The 12,207-nt window shown below is 50.3% G+C and overlaps 1 protein-coding gene across 1 annotated transcript; it reads right to left on the bottom strand.

The window, feature by feature from the left end:
* LOC100738387 (olfactory receptor 12-like) lies at positions 1-6,508 on the bottom strand. The gene has a single exon (XM_021075793.1). It carries the CDS (start codon positions 2,742-2,744, stop codon positions 1,794-1,796), a length of 951 nt encoding a protein of 316 aa, XP_020931452.1. The 5' UTR covers positions 2,745-6,508; the 3' UTR covers positions 1-1,793.

Raw genomic sequence — 12,207 nt, 5'->3', positions numbered from 1 at the left:
CTTGCTGTACAGTGGGAAAATTAAAACAACAAACAAACAAAACAAAACAAAACAAAAAACAATGAACTCAGTTGCAGTTGTGGTAGATTTTGGCTGAGAACCTCCTGAGGGGCCGTCTGCAAAGCCCGTCGGGGATCAAGATAGCGAAACCATCCCACTTAACACGGTACCGTGGGCGTCACTACAGTCTGAAGTGTGGGTAATTTAGAGGACACAACACTCTGTAACTTTTATTCCTTTTTCCTTCTTCTTCAGACTGCTGAGCATTTGCATCTAAGGCCCAGTCTTACTTACCCTTAATTCAGGAGAAACGCTCTGTTACCGTGGACCCTTAGGGGTGTCTTCCTGTTGGGAATGCAAAATCCATCAGAATGAAGACACACGCGCACGTGGAGGGAACGTCTACTCTTCCCTCTCCAAATCTGGATCGATTAGATGACAGGAGAACATGTCTCTAAACCTCCATGGAATGACAGGAAAGAAAGGCAGGAGGGAGAGACAGGTCTGTCGTTTGTGTAGCAGAAAATCTGGGGGACTCTGCAAGCGGGAATTTGGTAGCAGGTGACTGCAGTACCTGTGGAAGGGGGAGATGTCATTTGGGAGGTGCAAAGATGAGGCGGTGGTGAGAAAGTTCCGTGAGAGACTTCGAGAATGTTTTCGGTGAGGAATTGTGAGCCGCAGACCTTGAGTTTGCTTGAGCAGGGAGAGAGGTTCCGTGAGAGCTGGGATGGCAGAAGCAGGGCAGGTCCCTACTGGCCCAGGAGCAAGCAGATCACCCCCATGTCCCGAGCACAACCTTCTGGTGACCATGGGCATGAATGACTCCACTACAGAGAGTTAAGATAAGGAGGCCAGCGGGCTGTGAGCCCAGGCTCTGTGTGGGGTCCCCTGAGCATGAGGCTGGAGCTCCGAGTGGGCAGGTCAGGACAGGGGGTCCAGGCTCCAGGGAGTGTGGGACAGAGGCCAGGGAGCCGTGCGCTCTGGCAAGACAGTGCACCTCCCTTTCCATCCGTGCGGTCTGCTGCAGCCACCAGGAACTCACCCTCATTCAGAGATGTCTGCTGTGTCAGGGCATCACTCGTCAGGGTGACACGTAGTGAGGATGTTGTCACCGGCCAGGCTGGGTGGACGCGGCTAGGGCAACATTGGACATTGGGCATTTATGTTGGCTTCCTGGGACTCTGAGTTGCTATTTAAGGTGAGAAACAAGGGACAGGGTGACCGGGAGCCCCTGAAGCAGGAGCACAGGTCACTGTGCTTCCTGTTGGAGGTGGTAGGATTAGTGAACAGAGGGGAGGGGGAGGGGAACATCCAGATGCCAAACGGAGGGGAAGCACCGTCCTCCCCCCTCCCCTAAGAGGCTATGCTGACCGCAGGGTATCCCCAAGGAAGGGCAGGGATGAGCGTCCTAAATCCCCCTTCTGGGTGGTCAAGGTGCTATTGCTGAGCACAGGTTTACTTGAGATTCAGCCATCAAGTGAAGGGAAAAGGCCAGAGCATTTGTCTGCTCACATACCTTCACTGAAGGTGTTGAACTGGGACCTGTCCCCTGGTTCAGAGACCCTCTGTCCATGCCTCTTCCCACTGCGTTCTAGAAACTTCAGGTTTAGGGTCTCCATTCATCATGGACCATTAATTGTCTGCCTCATTTTCTTGGCATCTCACACATGCATGTGTGGTCCATGATGTGCTTCAATGCAGAATTGAATGAAATGTTGGATGAATGAATGAATTGGAAGATAGAGGAACAAATTCCTGCCCTGAGGACGCGCTGTCTCCCAGGTCACCGTCCGTCAGAGGGCTGTGAGCTTGTGGCCCAGTCTCCGCAGGGCATCCTTCACCTCCTTGTTCCGCAGACTGTAGATGAGGGGGTTGAGCACGGGGATGACCAGGGTGTAGAAGACAGAGACCACCTTGCCCTGCTCCATGGACTCCACCGCTCCCGGCTGGGCATACATGACAAAAAGGGTCCCATAAAAGAGGGACACGGCCGTCATGTGGGAGCCACAGGTGGAGAAGAGCTTGTGTCTGCCTGCTCCCGAGCGCAGCCTCAGGATGGTCACGGTGATGTAGGCATAGGAGATGAGGACCCCGAGTGTGGTGCCCACGATGATGAGCCCGCAGATGCCAAACAAGACCAGCTTGTTGACAGCTGTGTCAGTACAAGTAAGCTGGAGCAGGGGGACCACATCGCAGAAGAAGTGGTCAATGTGGTTGGAGCTGCAGAAGGGGAGGCGGAAAGTGAGGATAGCCTGCACCCCAGAGTTGAGGCAGCCTCCACCATAGCAGCCCAGGACCAGGCGGGCACAGGCTGATGGGCACATGGTGATGGGATAGTGCAGGGGGCTGCAGATGGCCAGGAAGCGGTCGTAGGCCATCACGGCCAGGAGAAGAGTCTCAGTCGTGCCCATCATGGAGAAGAAGAAGAACTGGGTGGCACAGCCCCCAAAGGAGATGACCTTGGCTGAGGACAGGACGTTGGCCAGGGCCTTGGGGTAGATGACAGATGAGTAGCACAGGTCCAGGAAGGAGAGGTTCTTGAGGAAGAAGTACATCGGGGAGTGCAGACGGGCGTCCAGGGTGATGACCACGATCATGGTGAGGTTCCCCAGGACGGCCGCCAAGTACAGGGCCAGGAAGAGGGCAAAGAGCAGGGCCTGGGTCTGCAGCCCACCCTGAAACCCCTCCAGCACAAACTCCTGCAGAGGCACCACCGAGAGGGTTCCATTTCTGTGATGTGACATGGCCCTGAGCTGGGGACAGGTGCAGAGAGCAGGAGGGAGGCAGTGCGGCGGAGCAGGTCAAGGTCAGGAGGTCATGTCCTTGGAGCAGGGGGACACTCAGGGCGTCTCTGTCCACTTAGCAGGAGGCCACCAGCTGCCACGTCTTCCCTCCAGGTGGCCCGACTGCCCTGCAATGAACACAGTGCCTGGGTTCACTCCTTCACTCGTGTGCTGGGAGCACTTCCGCTGTGGGTGGCTGTGCACAGTGTGCTGGGGGCTGGGGTGTGGTACCAGGGGCTTTGCAGGCCTGGGGGTCTGAAGCGTGGCCGTGGCATTGCAGCCTCCTGTCTCCTCCTTCGGGAATGCTGCCGAGGTTCCCCTCTTTGCCCCGGGGTCGAATCCTCCACCTTCTGCCCCGTATTTGACTCTTTATTTACTTCAGAAGTATTTACTCATCCCCTTCTGCCCACCAGGTCGTGGCTGGGTGATGTTCCATCTCTAGGCCAGGCTGGGAGCAGAGCGGGGCAGAGCCTCACCAGGCCTGGTGGGGGCTTTTCTGTCTGTCTCTCCTGTGGGCCTCGATCCCGTCTCAGCTCACTGCCTACAGCCTGGAGCACCGTGCTATCCATCAGGTGAGTCGAGGACTGGCCAGGCAGGAGTGTTTCCCCGCCTCTGCTGAGAGCAAGCCATGAGGGCTCACTGTATACTTGGCACGACTGCCACCCTGTTCTTCACAGTCTGCTTCCACTCCAAGCCTCCCTGCCTCGTAGCTGACCTTTTCACGGTGAAGGTCATGACTCACCTGAGCCCGCACAGCCAGGACCTACTCTCCCAGGGTCTCCTGAGCCTCTGACCACGTCTGTGCTGGTGATCCTCAGTGGGGACCGGGGGCCCCTGCCTGTTCCCCGTTCGGTTCTGGCTTCTTGTGCAGCGAAGGAGGGTGGAGAGGGGGCAGCGGAGGGCACCTGGGGTCTCAGTGAGCCTCAGGCTGGTGCTCCAGGTTGAGGAGCAGGAAGCTCTTGGGTCTTGGAGGAAGCAGGGCCTGGAAGGGACTCAGCTCACCTGTTCCCCTAAGTCTTACCTCCTCAGCCGAGCAGTGGGTCAGGTGCCTGTACCTCTGGGTCACGCTGTTGGGGCAGGTGTTCTCTTTGGCAGGCCTGGGGCCCGAGGCCTCAAAGGGCCAATTAGGGGAGACCCGGGCTTCCGAGTGCCTTGGGACTCCCCACCCCCTGGGCCCCAGGAATCTGAGGTCCAGTGTTCAGTCCTCCCTGACCAGCCCCCAGCCCCAGACAGGGGAGCCCAGAAGCCTGAAGCCCATCAGGGAGCCCGGGGGAGCCTACAGGAGAGAAACACAGACAGTGCAGAGGGACCCAGAGCCTCTTCCTGGAAAGGTCTCCCCAGGCAGCAGGTGTGACCTCCTGGTCCACAGCTCTGACTGCTCCTCCCCACGCTCACAGGATGGCATAAGGAGGAAGGCTGGCTCCGAGTTCTGTGCCCGGGCCAGTGGCCCGCCCTTGCCATTCCAGACACAGTGCGTCTGCCTCACAGTCCTGAGATGCAGGCCAATCGTCATCCCTTGGTATAATCGGAACACGGGAGAAGGTAGATGGCCTCCCCCTGCACGCTCCTCTCCGTTGTGGCTGCTGTTGCTGGCACGTCGAAAATCCTCCTTCCTGTGTGTGCGAAAATTTGGGGTAAACACATGCTTGGTGGAATTCAAGGCAGAGGCTGTGATACAGCCAAACGGAAGGGCTGTCTCTGTGACCCCCATAACCCTTCCCTCCCTTAGCAGGAGATGTGTGTGTGCCCCAGGTGTGTCTGCATCATGGGGCTCTCCTCTGTGTGTCTTCGTGCGAGTCAGGTCACCTCTGTCACTGGTTCTGCTGTTGGGGGGTTCACCCCCCACATGTCACGAGCATCTTTCTCGGTCCGTAAATTCCTTCTGAACGTCCCCCCGGGGTTCTGTGTGGACACAGTGGCCATCCCCGATCCCTCCTGACCTGACAGCCACCCCCTACAGGCTTTCCTGTCATGAAGCCTGACGCCGTCTACGTGTCTTCTGGGCTCCTCCTGTCATTCCTGGTGGGTTAGGATCCTACAGTCCAATCATGCGTTAGCACGTGGACACCTTGCTTCGTCCTGAAAAGCACTGCCCATTTTTCTCCAGAAACGTCCAATGTATTTTCTCCCCGTGGCCCATGGAGATTTGCCTCCCTCCCCTCCGCTAGGCTCGAGGCTTGCTGTCCACCCTGACCCCTAACAGGCAGGTGCTGCTAACGGCACCGAACAGACCTCCGATTCTCAGGGAGGCTGAGCATCGTTTCACACGTTTGTTGACCTTTGGCATCTCTACCTGAGGGACTTGTTTCCCTGAAATGACACCCTGGGTCCTTGCTGCCCACCCACTGGGGGCGTTGCCGTGGAGAACGGGCACGCTATCCTATGAACCCTGTGAAAGCCCAGACTGGGGGCCCTGTTTCACTTACGGTCAAGCCAGGACTCCGAGCTGCCCGCCCCCTCAGACGCTGGCTCTTCTGGTCAGGCCAGGAACTAGTTGTACGGTTTTGCTCCTAAAGGACATTTGGTTCCTTCCCTCCGGCCTCATCCCTAGGGCCCGTGTCCAGCAGAGCTGCCCCTGGCAGTGGACGTGCCCTGTGCTCTGCCCGGTGTGACCCAGGGCCCTGCATGGCCCCTGAGCTCTGGCAATGTGCCAGTGCAGCGGAGAACTGACTGTTCCATTTCACTGCAGTAAAAGGACAAAGCCGAAGAGCTTCCTAGGGCTTGTCGCTGTGGCCCTGGGCCCTGGCGTGTGGTTTGTCCTCAGCAGTTGACCCTTGGTCTCCTCGCCTCTATTGTCTCTTATCGGCCATCTCCTTCTAAGTTCTGCTTAGGGGTCTTGGCTTTCGCCTCCTGACTTTTGTGCTCCTTATGTCTCACACCCCTCGTGGCCACAGTAAGAGTTGTGTGTATTGAAGGCGCTGTGATGCTGCAGTTCCTGACTCTTTAAGCACACTCATGAATCAGACTTTATGTGCAATCTGGCAAGCCGTTCGATATTTGCCACCAATTCAACATCAGTTTCAATCCCGTGTGAGCCAAAGAAAGTGGACTGTGGGAGTTGCCTGGGGGCACAGCAAGTTAGAGTTCCGGCGTTCTCTCTGCAGTGGCTCGGGTCCGGGCTGAGGCACAGGTTCAGTCCCTGGCTCGGGAAGTTGCACATGCTGTGGGCGCAGCCAAACAGGCAGACAGACAGACAACCAAGCAAACCATGGTTAAGGTGGTAGATTTTTTATAAAGAAAGAGAGAGAGAAAACGGACTTGTGGCCAGAACCCACCTGCACACTCCTGGTTTCCAGCTTCCGTCAGGAGCCCATCAGAGCACAGTAAAGGTGGCCAGCGGCCAGTCCTGGGGCTCAGCACGTGTGGTCTGGACTGGCTGTCTGCAACATCTGTGAGCAATAGCAGGTTTTAAAAACAATTTGGAGGTCATTTGTGGAAATACTCCACAGAAAAAATGTACAAGCATATAAGACACAAATGATGTGTCCTCTCGGAAAAAAACACATGTAACTAAAGAAACCAGGATACTTAATTACGTTTTGCAACACTGAAAAACATTATTAGAAAACGAATGTTTCATGTGACGGGAACTCCGCATAAAACTCAATAGGATGGGAGTTCTCTTGTGGCACAGCAGGTTAGGTATCTGGCCCTGTTATTGCCGCAGGTGAGGTTGCTGCTGTGGTGCGGGTTTGATCCCTGGCCCAGAAACTTCCATGCACCATGAGTGCAGGCAAAAAAAAAAAAAAAAAAAAGAATTGATAGAATAGAAGGAAAAGGAAGATTGCATAGCAAAGATAACTTGAGAGCCAAATAAGCACTAGAGACTTAATTACAAAACCTGACGGGTTCCCGTTGTGATTCACTGGGGTAAGAACCCACACAGTGTCCGTGAGGATGCGGGTTCCATCCCCAGCCTCGCTCAGTAGGTCAAGGATCCCGCATTGCTGTGGCTATGGACTAACTTATAGCTGCAGCTCCAATGTGACCCCTAGCCTGGGAACGTTCCTATGTTGCAGGTGTGGCCTAAACGAAAAAGAAAACAGAATTCCAACAACACTATGCACGTTTACGCTCACAGTTTCAGCAGCTTAGGAAAAATGTACTGTGAATTTTACACAGCCACAAACTATGAACACTTCATGATAAAATACTATGAATCATCCATAACAGTTCATAAGCATGAAAAATTGAATTTGTGATTTCAAAGCTGCCCCCAAAGAATGCTTCAGGCACAGATGGGTTCACTGGGGAATTCTACTACACATTAAGAAAAATCATACCATCTTTTTTCTTGTTTTTTTTTTTTTGTCTTTTTGCCTTTTCTAGGGCCGCTCCTGTGGCATATGGAGGTTCACAGGCTAGGGGTCTAATTGGAGCTGTAGCTGCCGGCCTGCACCAGAGCCATAGCGATGTGGGATCCGAGCCTCATCTGTGACCTACACCACAGTTCATGGCAACGCCGGATCCTTAACCCTCTGAGCAAGGCCAGGGATCAAACCTGCAACCTCATGGTTCCTAGTCGGGTTCGTTAAATACTGAGCCACAAGAGGAACTCCACACCATTTAAAATTTTTTTTTAAATTTTTCCCACTGTACAGCAAGAGGATCAAGTTATCCTTACATGTATACATTACAGTTACATTTTTCCCCCACCCTTTCTTCTGTTGCAACATGAGTATCTAGACAAAGTTCTCAATGCTATTCAGCAGGATCTCCTTGTAAATCTATTCTAAGTTGTGTCTGATAAGCCCAAGCTCCCCATCCCTCCCACTCCCTCCCCCTCCCATCAGGCAGCCACAAGTCTTTTCTCTAAGTCCATGATTTTCTTTTCTGAGGAGATGTTCATTTGTGCTGGATATTAGATTCCAGTTATAAGTGATATCATATGGTATTTGTCTTTGCCGTTCTGGCTCATTTCACTCAGTATGAGATTCTCCAGTTCCATCCATGTTGCTGCAAATGGCATTATGTCATTCTTTTTGATGGCTGAGTAGTATTCCATTGTGTATATATACCACTTCTTCCGAATCCAATCATCTGTCGATGACATTTGGGTTGTTTCCATGTCCTGGCTATTGTGAATAGTGCTGCAATGAACATGCGGGTGCATGTGTCTCTTTTAAGTAGAGTTTTGTCCGGATAGATGCCCAAGCGTGGGATTGTGGGGTCATATGGAAGTTCTATGTATAGATTTCTAAGGTATCTCCAAACTGTTCTCCGTAGTGGCTGTACCAGTTTATATTCCCACCAACAGTGCAGGAGGGTTCCCTTTTCTCCACAGCCCCTCCAGCACTTGTTATTTTCCACACCATTTGTTAATAGACTATTTTTAGGGAAGTTTTCGGTTCACAGCAAACTTGAGCAGAAAATGCAGATTTTCATGCCCCCCCCCCGGCACCCCGAGTTCTCCGCCATCAACACGAGGCATCGGAGGGGCACATCTGTTATGAGGGACCAACTGCCCTGAAGTGTTAACGTCACCTAGCAGCCGTAGTTTGGGTGCGGGTTTGCTCTGGTGTCGTTTGCACTCGGGGGTCCTGACAAACGTGTATGGCACCCGCCCGTGCTGGGTATCGTGCAGAACAGGCCTACGGCCCTGCATATCCTCTCTGTTCCCGATTTAAACCTCCTCTCCACCCGCCACCCTGGCACCCTCATTTTTAACTGTGTGACAGAGACTCCAACAACGAAAAAGAGTATTTGTTGAAACGAGACTATGAGATAATCTTCCTGCGTGGCATGAGGCTTGAATCGGCCACTTGAAACATAATGATTAAACTGTGGTTGTAACGATTTTCTTTTCTTTTTTTTTTTGGTCTTCTGTCTTTTTAGGGCTGCACCTGTGGCACACGTTGGTTCCCAGGCTAGGGGTCTAATTAGAGCTACAGCTGCGGGCCTACCCCAGAGCCACAGCAATGCCAGATCTGAGCCGCATCTGTGACCTACACCACAGTTCCTGGCAATGCCAGATCCTTAATCCACTGAGTGAGGCCAGGGACGGAAGCCGCCACCTCGTGGTTCCTCGTCGGATTTGTTTCCGCTGCGCCACGAGGGGAGCTCCAATTGTGGCCATTTTTAAATATGCGGAAAAGTGCAGAGAGTGATAGTCTGGTGAACCTCTAAGTACCTGTCACCCAGCTTTAGTACCGACCGACGCATGGCCGCTTTTGTATGTTTCTTACCAGACTCCCACAGCCCTGAAATATTTCAAAGCAAGTGTTAGATATCACATAATTTCATCCACCCATATTTCAGCATGCACCTCCAAAATAAAAGGGCCTTTGTTTTCAAAAACATGCACCTCAGTATCACGCCAACGGTACTGTAAATGCCTAAACTCCGCAGTTATGCATCCGATAAAGGCGTCAGGTTAACAGATGTGATTTTGTTCGACAGCCGTTTGAATCAGCCTCCAGCAAAGGCCCTCCCTAGATGCACTGACAAGCGTTACACACCCCTTTATGCTGATAGGTACCCCTTCCATCATTTTCTCTTGTCGTCGTTGCTGTTGTTACTTATTTCATAAAGAAGCTGCGTCTCGTGTTCTGCAGAGTTTACCGCCGGCTATGTTGGCTGACTTCACCCTGGTAATACCGCTTGTCACATCTGTGTGTCCTGTGTGTTTCCAGGAAATGGTGGTTGATCTGGAGGCTTGTCTAGAATCCACGTATGGGGATGCTGCTGCTGGGGTGGCTGCCATGGCTTTGTTACTGGCCAGTGGAATTCTTGGGTGGCACAGGGCTCTTTCCTCAGGGGCACAGGGTGCCTGACTCTCCCCGTCTGTGATGGTGGAAGTGACGAGGCTGCCTGTGTTCTTTAATGCATTGGGGTTTGCAACCTGGTGGTGCTCCGAGGCCATCATTCCTTCTCGGCCGTGGTGCTTCTGTGAGAGAACGTTTTCTCTGTGGATGTCACTCTCCTCTGGAGAAAGCCTTTGCAGTTCTACCAGGCTTTAGCGGAGAAGGAAGGCTTAACTGATTTACCATGGGCACCCGGTTACCCAGTGGTACAGTTCGCATTGGACGGGCAGATAGGTGCTTGACTTCTCTTTGGACCTCATTTCAAAACACGGAGCCTTCTCCTTGTGGGTGTACTTTTGCAGTAGTATAAATTCATATTAAAATTTTTGTGTGTTACAATTTATTATGGTTTTGATGCTTACACAGCTCGTTTGTCCTTTTTCCCCTCTTTGGGTTATGCCATTTGACGCTAAACTTAATGCAATAGCGTAACTGCATCTATTAAAATAAAATACGGTACTTGGATATAAACGCCAAAGTAAGAAAGAGATGCACATTTACTCTAAAAGTATAGATAGGACGGTACGAAACCTAAGGAAGTTACATGTGAGCTCTCTACGAAAAAGAAAGCAGATGTGGCTCAATAAGTAGTAAATCAAGCAGATATTAGAAGAAAATATTTATAAGGGGACATTTCATAAGGAAAACGTGTAATGCAACAGAATGATGTGAAAAATTTCCACTTGCATACAGCAGAGATTTTCAATAATTAAAGAATGTATGACAGGATTATAAAGTGGATACATCCAATCTGTAGATGCTGGTTTACAGCACCCTTCTCAGTAACTGACAAAACAAGTGCACACATTTAGTAGGTATCGGTTCCCCGTGATTCAGAACATCAATCAGGGGTACCTCCTTGACGTAGATCGAACACGACCCTCTGCAACGGCAAATATAATGAAGCACAAGGATCATCGCTGTAGTCAGGTGAATGTTGCCACCCCCCCCAATACATCTACACGGACACTTAGAATGTGATCATATTTGGGAGTAGGGTCTTTGCAAATGATATCATTAGGATGAAGTCATTATGGATTAGGGCGCCTTAAACCCAGTGACAGGTGTTCTCTTTCAAGGAGAGGACAGGATGGGGGAACCAAGGAAGAGGACATTCAAGACTGGGCAGAGGCTGGAGTGATGCAAAAACAGGCGAAGCAAGGCCAAGGATGCCCAGAGCCTGAGTTGACTGCAAAACCACCTGGTCCAGGGCTTTTTTTGAGAGATGTGTTTCATCACAGATTCAGTCTTATGGGTCAATATTGGACTGTTCAGATTTTCTCTTTTTCCCCAATGCATTCTTGGGAAGTTGTACATTTTTAGGTGTTTGTCCATTTCTTGTAGTGTGTCTGATTTATTGGCTTATAACATTGCTAATAATCTCTTACAATTTTTCGTATTTCTGTGGTGCTGATGGTACTTCTCCTCTTCCCTGTCTGATTTTATTTATTTGGGCCCTCTTTCTTTTTACTTTGTGAGCCTGGCCAGAAGTTTAGCAATTCTTTTTTTATCTTTTGGGAGAACCAGAGCTTCGTTTGATTGATATTTTCTATTGTTTTAAAAGTCCCTTTTACTTATTTCTGTCCAGAACTTTGGTATTTCATTCCTTCCAGTAAACTTCAACCTTGTCTTCTTTCCCTCATTCTTTCGGTGTAAAGTGAGATTGTTTATGTGTTATTTTTCTTATTTCTGAAGTAGGCTTGTGTCACTATAAACTTCCCTCTTAAATTGTTTATCTAAATCTCAGACTTTGGATTGCCGTGTTTTCCTTTTCATTTGACTGCAGGCATTTTTTGATTTCTTCTTTGACGTATTCAGTGACCCCTTGGTTATTGTGGAGCATGTTGTTTAAAGCTATGTGTTTGTGTTTGCAGGTTTCTGAGTTTGTTTTCTACTTTCACATTATTGTGGTAAGAAAATAAGGCTTGTTATGATTTCAATCGTCATAAAGTTATTGAGACTTACTTAGTGGCTAGCATGTGATCTGTCATGGAGAATGTTCCCTGTGCATGTTAAAGAATGTGGGATAAAATATCCTATACATATATCAGTTATCTCCATCTGGGCTAATGTTTCCTTTAAGGGCAGTGTTTCCTTATAGATTTTCTGTCTGTGTGATCTGTCCATTGGTGGAAGTGGGGTGCAAAATTCCCTCTGATTATTGTATTACTGTTCATGTCTCCCTTTGCCTTTGTTACCGTTTGCTTTGTTCTAGGTGCTCCTGTGTCGGGTGCTTCTGTATTTATGATTGCTATCTTATGTGGGTTGGGTACTGTGACTACGACAGCAATGGCCCAGAAAACCAAAGTAAAAAAGGACAAAAGAGACTACGTCAAAATTAAGAATCGGCGCCCAAAGAAGTTAAAAACCCAAGTGCAAAAGCAACCTATGAGGAGGGAGAAAATGTTTGCAAATCTTCTATCTGAGAAGAGGGTAATATCCAGACCGTGTAAAGATCTTCTACAATAAAGAACCTAGTAACCCAATGAAATCTTGCCAAGTCCTTGGATATTTCTCGAAAGCTGATCTACGTGTTGTCGACAACATATGAAAAGATGCTGAGCAGAGCTAATCATTAGAGAAATGAACATCAAAACCATCAATGAGATAGTGCTTCATCA

This window comes from Sus scrofa, chromosome 15, assembly GCF_000003025.6.
Source record: "Sus scrofa isolate TJ Tabasco breed Duroc chromosome 15, Sscrofa11.1, whole genome shotgun sequence".
Classification (NCBI taxonomy): domain Eukaryota; kingdom Metazoa; phylum Chordata; class Mammalia; order Artiodactyla; family Suidae; genus Sus; species Sus scrofa.
This window is presented reverse-complemented; position numbering and strand designations above follow the sequence as displayed.